This window comes from Triplophysa dalaica, chromosome 6 (genome assembly GCF_015846415.1).
Source record: "Triplophysa dalaica isolate WHDGS20190420 chromosome 6, ASM1584641v1, whole genome shotgun sequence".
Taxonomy (NCBI): Eukaryota; Metazoa; Chordata; class Actinopteri; order Cypriniformes; family Nemacheilidae; genus Triplophysa; species Triplophysa dalaica.
Genome location: NC_079547.1, coordinates 25,283,099 through 25,290,449, shown reverse-complemented (window position 1 = coordinate 25,290,449; position 7,351 = coordinate 25,283,099). Strand labels below are relative to the sequence as shown.

General features: G+C 37.6%; 1 protein-coding gene across 1 annotated transcript in view; it reads right to left on the bottom strand.

Annotated features, from left to right (window-relative positions):
- Positions 1-4,062: 4,062 nt before the first annotated feature.
- The window catches only part of LOC130425159 (cadherin-22-like), a 144,443-nt gene continuing 141,154 nt past the window's right edge, over positions 4,063-7,351 (bottom strand). Inside the window, 1 exon segment of the mRNA XM_056751245.1 lies at positions 4,063-6,001. Coding sequence (XP_056607223.1) covers positions 5,490-6,001 — 512 coding nt within the window. The 3' untranslated portion in view covers positions 4,063-5,489.

Sequence of the window (7,351 nt, the reverse complement as noted above, 5' to 3'; positions counted from 1 at the left end):
AATTTAGACGTTTCCTCTCTCTACACGACGAGCGCGCATGCGGATCTTTAAGTCCCGTGATGGTGGTTACCTCCCGCCTGTCGTGCCGCAGGTAACAGATGGTTTAAGATGCTCGTTCGGCACGCTTCTGTACAACATTCCTCGTCGAATTCAAGGAGCGCATCGACGGATGATTATTTTGTTGTGCTCTCTGAGAATAGAGAGCACGATGAAGTGTGAAATAAGCCCAGCGTGGTGTAAATAACACACTTTACACACGAGCAGCGGGACTTCAACATTCACCAAATGTATTTTCATATCAGATTGCCACTTACAGTACGGAGCGCTGGTGTTTCAGATATCACATAACACATTATGGTATAAACATCACAGAGAGCGTCACGTGGACAGAAAGAGGTCTATAATACCTGCCAAAATCTGTCCGTTTGCGCTCGGGTTCATCTCAGTTAAGCGGATGGCACGGGACCCCCTGAAGTACAACTTGCATCTTTGCTTTATTGATTCTTTTCCCGATTTCAGAATAACACAATTTGATCAGATTTCTTTTTAAATAGAGAAAAATATTAGCAAATGAGGTATAATAACATTCTAGAGAAACGCATAAACGCATAAACACGGAACACTTATTTTTCCTACTTGGAGATAACATCTGAAACGATGCTCCAAGTCGGAAATTTGACAAAATTGGTATAAAACAGAATCCCTTGTGTGAGTTCTGTTATGAAATTCCAACAATAAACAGAATGCATCAAGGTCAGAAATGGGACCACTCGGATATTCCCACCTCCAGCCTCCCACTACCATACATAGTTTTGCATCTCAACAAGTGTATCTTGTTTTAAGGACTTCAAATATTTGGTCGACCCGACCAGATGGCCGACAAAACCCCACGGCAGCATTATTGACAATGAAATGTTGTGAGTTAATTGAGGCGACACAATCGGGCCCTGGCGCTGTGCCCTTATTAGTGTGCATGATGTCTTACCCTCGGCGTTGTGCTGTGGGTGGGAAGGGTGTAAATTGGCAGCTGTGTTCTCTCATCGAACTGTGAAGTGGATGTGGCATCAGTTAATTACTGAGAGAAACGCTCCGTCGTGACAGCACGGCCGCTAACATGAAGACCGTTCAGATGCTCCCGGACTAAAATCCTTCACCTTTTGACCGCTCACCTTATAAACTTCACTTAAAGAGAACATTACAGCCAGCTAAGGTCAAAGTTCACTGTGATTTTAGCACGGCTCAATGGTTTGCTGTCCGCAGCCACATGTAGAAAAACAAGCAATGTCAAATAATCTATTTAAAGAACACAACAAAACGAAAAAAATCCCCTCATATGGTTCTGGAGCTGATTTTCTTCCGTGAAACACAGAAGGAGATATTTTGAGAAATGTGTCAGTGATCAACATTCTTCAAAATATTGTGTTTTGTGTTCTGAAGAAGAAAGAAAGTCATAAAGGTTTGACATGACGATGAACGACTGATCAAAAACAAGTAAACTCTCCCTTTAACCATCTTAGAAACGCTATTCTTACCTTTTCACACAATGATGAACACAAGTGTCTGAACTCAGAACTTCTTATCATTTTGTTTCTATGTAGACAAAATACTTCAATCAAAGTGCAGGAGTGGATATCTCAGTTCATACTTGTTTGCAAACAAATCCTGATCAGGTAAACAAACATCGAGCATTTCTCTCGTAACGAAAGCAAACAGAACTGTGTCTTCACCGCAGATTACGTATCAAACTGACATTTCCCATCTTAAACAAAGATAACAGTGTTTGTTCCCGAGACAACCCTTCTGGTTTTGATCTCAGTCCAGACAGCGATGTTTTGCAAATGTCAATATTTTCGAACCAAATCGATTCAAGTCTCAATGCAACATAGATCATAAAAATCTGACAGTAACTGAGAGGGAACAAAGGCACCGATGAGAAGATCTTTTGTATCAACTGTCTCTGACGTTTCTTCTAAAATAAGACTTGAAAAACATAAATGATCAACTCAACTCAACATTGATCAAAGTTTGAGTCCAGATTGAAATGTTTATGTTTTCTCAGGAGGTCATTTCATTTATTCAATGCTGTCCAGAAGCAAGATTATTATGGTTAAGAATGATTAAAACTGTTTATTGAAATAAAAAAGATAACCTCAATATTATGTAGAAAAACTGAAACGAAATGAAAATTATAATTTCTGAGGAATAAACTGAAAGAAATCAAAATTGTGGCATTAAAATTGTTCACTGAAAAGAAATAAAAACTAAAATAGAAATAGAAATAAATTCATATTATACTTTGCAGCAACATAAAAGATAATCAACAATAAACAGTGAAAAACAAAATGTATATAATTAATATAATCTCTCATTTAAAAGGCTGAATAAAAAAACTGAGCAGTTTGAGAAAATGTTTGGAAAACTTCTATAGTTTCCATTGGAAGTTTTAATATTTAATCTTCAAAGTCTTGTTTAAATTTCATTGCTGTTTTATACAGATATTAAGAAGATTTCATTCGTGAGTCCCTTCGGGTATTGACATCAAGGTCTTACCCCTGCCTGAAAAAACGGCAGGAGAATACAGGATGCTCAAAGTATGATTCTTACATTCGAGAACGTGTTGGGAAAGTTGACGTGTTAGGAATGTTTCGATACCTTTTGTTTTATAAAAATAAGAAATTGGACACAAACAGGCATACGCAGAGATTGCCTGCGAGCGACATTCTCGTTGTTTTTCTAATTTATCACGGCATTAGTCACCGGGCGCCTTCCCTCGTGACATTTTCTTGATGAGGATTTCATTATGGCTCTGGGGCTTCGTCATTCCTCGAACGACATAATGATCCCACGTGGATGTCTGTCAATGATGATCAGGGTCACAGAACACCTAACTCCTTTCTGTCATTCCTGTTACCTTTAAATAAAACATGAGCGGACAGATGAATCATCTACATTACGAGGCCGTCAACGGCAGTGTAATTGTGGGCCGATTTTGATTTCTCTCTGTTTTGAATACTAGTATATGTAGTGTGATGAAACGTCTTGCTCTGGGTGGCTGTTGATGTTTTATAGACTGCCCTGAAAGCTTATCCATCAAAAGAAACGCTGGCGTAGAGGAAAGCAAAAACAAGCAGCAGTAAAATGAGAACATCTGCTGTTACATTCATCCTCACATTCAACATCATGTTCCGCTCGCAGCGGCCGTGACTTGCCTCCTGCTCCAAAACCGCTCCTGTTTCACCACCAAATCATGAGAAAGAGAGTTTGATGAATGTTTTTGGCCATAATGAAATAAACAAATACATATATCATCGAGGTCCCTAATAAGCCTTCATTTACATTATGCAAACCAATTACTTTACATTTAAGTATCAACTTAGATTCTCCTCATAAAAGTGCTCAGGATAAATAAAAAGACAATCAAATAAGAGTGTAATTGTTGAAACACATGAAGAGTTTGGAGGTGTAAAATGAACGATTGTAGAGGTCAAATTGTCTGGATTTGATGAGAAATGTTTGAGTTGATATTGAGATAATAATATTGACTTTTGATTGCAGACGAGACAAATCTGAGCTCAGTTTGACACATTGTTGACATCTTTTCTCAAACTTTAATGACAGACACATTTGTGATTTATTTTTAGGAGATCTGACACTGAAGACTGAAGCAAAGTTTCTCTAGAACACCTCAAGTGTGACTTTCTTACATTATGGTTTCTGTTTAGAAGAAACTCTGGTAACACGTTCCTTGAAGCATGTATGTATAACGTATTATAAAGAGATATTGAAGTTTAAAATGCATTATAATTCTTCATAATGTGTTTTGTTATGCATTATATGTAGTATAAGAATTATAACCAACCTCAAATGTGTAGTGTAACAATGAATTAGTAAGTGTTATAATGCATTAACTATAATAACATTTTTTGTATAAGACACAACCATGATTTAAAAGGTGCATTACAACACTTTAAAACTACTTGTATAATGCATTATACACGCATGCTTCAAGTGAAGTGTTACCGAAACTTTTTCATAATCCAATAAGTCGTCGCAAGCAAAACCTAGAAAAAAACGTAAATATTTATTGTTGTTTTTGAGCCATACATCTGCATTTTTTGGGTTGATATTAAAGGGTGCTGGTTCAAGGAAAAAAACGGACCACGACACCCGTCTGAAAACAATCACTGCAGTTTATCAGCCCGAACCAACACAGAAAAACTCAAATCATCCAATGAAAGGAAACTGGAGATGTTCTGCACACACACACACACACACTCAATGAACATAAAGAGCTGGAAATATCAATAAAACAACTGATTCAGGAACAGACGTGTTCCTTTGTTTCTTATTGTGTTTTGTGCACCGCTGTGTCTCCCTTGAAATCCTTCACCAAAGGAAAATTCAAAGCCAAACGCAACATTAAGAACAAGTGTTCATTAGTAAAAAGTAACACGATACACAAAATGTATGACAAGACAAAACCAATACTCACAAAGCATGTCAAGAACATTTCACCCTAAAATAAAACCTTTTTTTGAATACATAAAATCATAATGATAATTAAGTACAATTTCTAACGTTTTATTATGAAAAATGTCATGGGATTTAAAAATGCTAACAAATGATATTCTTGTGAAAACAGTCTTCATTCGCTCTAGCAAAATAACATTTAACTTCATCTTTTAATTTTTGGGTGAAATGTGAGCAGGACATGTCTTCGTGAGACTCAACCCTACAGCCGTCACTCATCTCTGCCCGTTTCGGTTCATATCTTACAAAAAGAGTCGCTAAAAAAGAAATACAAATATCTTCAAGACTGGATTACTTGAAGGTGTCAGCATTAGTTTGTAAACTTCCGCCCAACTCTTCATTTTTCACTCAACGACAGAACATACAGAAGTGTTCATCTGTCACCCCGTCGTCTTCAATATCATCAAAAGTCACGTCCGTTTGGATTTCGTTTTTAGTGCCAGGATGAATAAATAAATAAATAGAAAGCAATAAATACATAAATAACCTTTTTCATTGTTTGTTTGTTTGTTGTTTTTTCTTTAAATAAATACATATTTAGACTTTTGTTTTTGTTGTTGGTGTTTTAAAAAAGTATTTTTCCGTGATATTCCTCCTTTTGCCAGTTAAAGTTTCCACAGATGGTGAAAGAAAAGCACAGGAAAGTTTGAATAAGGAAACAGTGAGTGTATGCTCGGGTGCATATGGCACGGCACTGCTCGCTGACAGGTGAGAGAACATTGGAGGTTTGCCCAGCGCCTCGGCCCATCTCCGCTCGCCTCCTGAACTTCTCTACACAACAAGAAGTCACTTTAGAAAGAGTTTCGGGTGACATTAAATCTCCCCGGACTCATAGCGTTCCAACAAAATGTCTCTGCGTTGCTGTGGGCAAGAACGGCAGGGTAGTAGACGGCTCCAGAGGGCCCTGAAGTTGGGTAAAAACGGGAGGAAAAGTGACAGCTCGGGAAATTAGGAGGGTGCTAGGACCCCTCTTCTTCAGGCTGGGCGGGGGCGTAGTAGCCAGCCAGTTGTCTGAAGCGTGGACCCCAGTCACTGAGATAAGAGAAGTCCTGTTCGGAGGTGGTGGACAGCGTGCGGATGGAACTGAGCGAGAGGGCCGGCGAGCTGGTGCCCTCGAAAGCGTAAGTCTGGAAGGAGTCGTAGGGCGGCACCGACAGGTCCGCGTCCGCCTGCTCCACCTTCTTACGTATGTATCCGTTGAAGAGCGAGAAGTCGGCAGGCCCTCCGTCTCCGCTCACCCTGTTCTGGATCCACTGGGGGACGGAGCGAAGGTCTGGGCCCGAGTCGGAGTTCTTGACCTCTGGGAAGTCGTAAAGGCTGCGTAAGGCGCTCATGTCGTACGCTTGCGTATCCTGTTCACCTCCGCCCTCGTCGTTGTATTTGATGACGTTGTCACGCATGTCCTCCTCATCCTCGGACATCCGCTGGCCCTTCCTGTGACGCTTCAGGGTCAAGATGAGCAGAACCAGCACTGAGGGAACCATAAGAAACAAACACAAGAGAAGACGTAACGCAACGGTGTAAACATTTACAGTCAACATCAAATACTTCAATACACAATTTTTTTATTGTTCACCAAACAACAGTTCTAACATCGGAAAAACTTCAAAATGTGTAATTGTGATGTCATCCTCTTATTTTTAAGCCTGTGTAAAAATACTGAAAAACTGTGAAAGTCAACATCAGCACCGCATGGTTACATATCTAGTATCTATTCAAATCAAATTAAAGTTTTAAGATAAATTGTTTCGATAAAATGTTAATATAAAATATATTTTATAACAGTTACCTCTAAGTAATTCTACAGAATAATAGCAATATTTTATTATATAAATTAATATTAAACATAATAAATAATAACTAAGAAATTAGTAACAACTAACAAACTTAACTAATAAAAATGTCATTAAACTCAATTGACTTAATTAATATGTCATAACTAAAACACCTCAGATAAGAACTTAAATAAAAATCAAATATGATTTAAATAAAAGAACAACTAAAATATAACAACTAAACTATTAATACAAAAACAAAAGGTAATTGAAAATATTAATACAACTAAAAATAACCTGTAAGAGAACGACCAATTATGTCGGTCTGGAGGCAGAGCTATCTGTGTGTCTGACCAAAAGCACATAAAAAGAATTTTTTTGGGAAACCTGTTTGAGAACATGATTTCAGCAACCACATAAGATAATGGAAATTGAAGTTAATAAAATACTAGAAAATTTCATTAAATATTAAACATTGATTTTTCATCTTCTGAAATCAAAGTCATTTTGAGGTAGAAAACATTATAAAACCACCTGTTCCATCATCATGTCCTTGTATGGAGCACATCTGATTTATATGCTAAAAATATATATATATTTTTTTTAATGGGAGGATCAACTCAGATGACCTTAAAACATGTACTTGTGGTTGTGAATAAAGTGAATGTAATAAACAGTAATAAAAGCACAATTTCCCCAATCTGACACTCGAGTGAAGCAACATTTACTGAAGTGCTCCTCAAAGCGTTTAATCCTGTTTAGTACAAACACACAAACACACTTCATTTATTCACAGGAGCAACAAACACATTCAACAACCCAATTCACTCTGAAAAATATTTTGCCATTTTAACCATCGCAACCTTAGAAGTGACTCTTGTGTTTCAGAATAATTATAATGAGACGTTTCATTCACACAAAAAATCAAATCAAAATTCACTTTTTTTCAAAATTCATTCACATATTTTATTCAGGAAAAGGGCCGTGTTACGGCTGAGTTAACACGAGCCTCAAATTCCCTTTTTATCAGACACGTTCATCCAGCT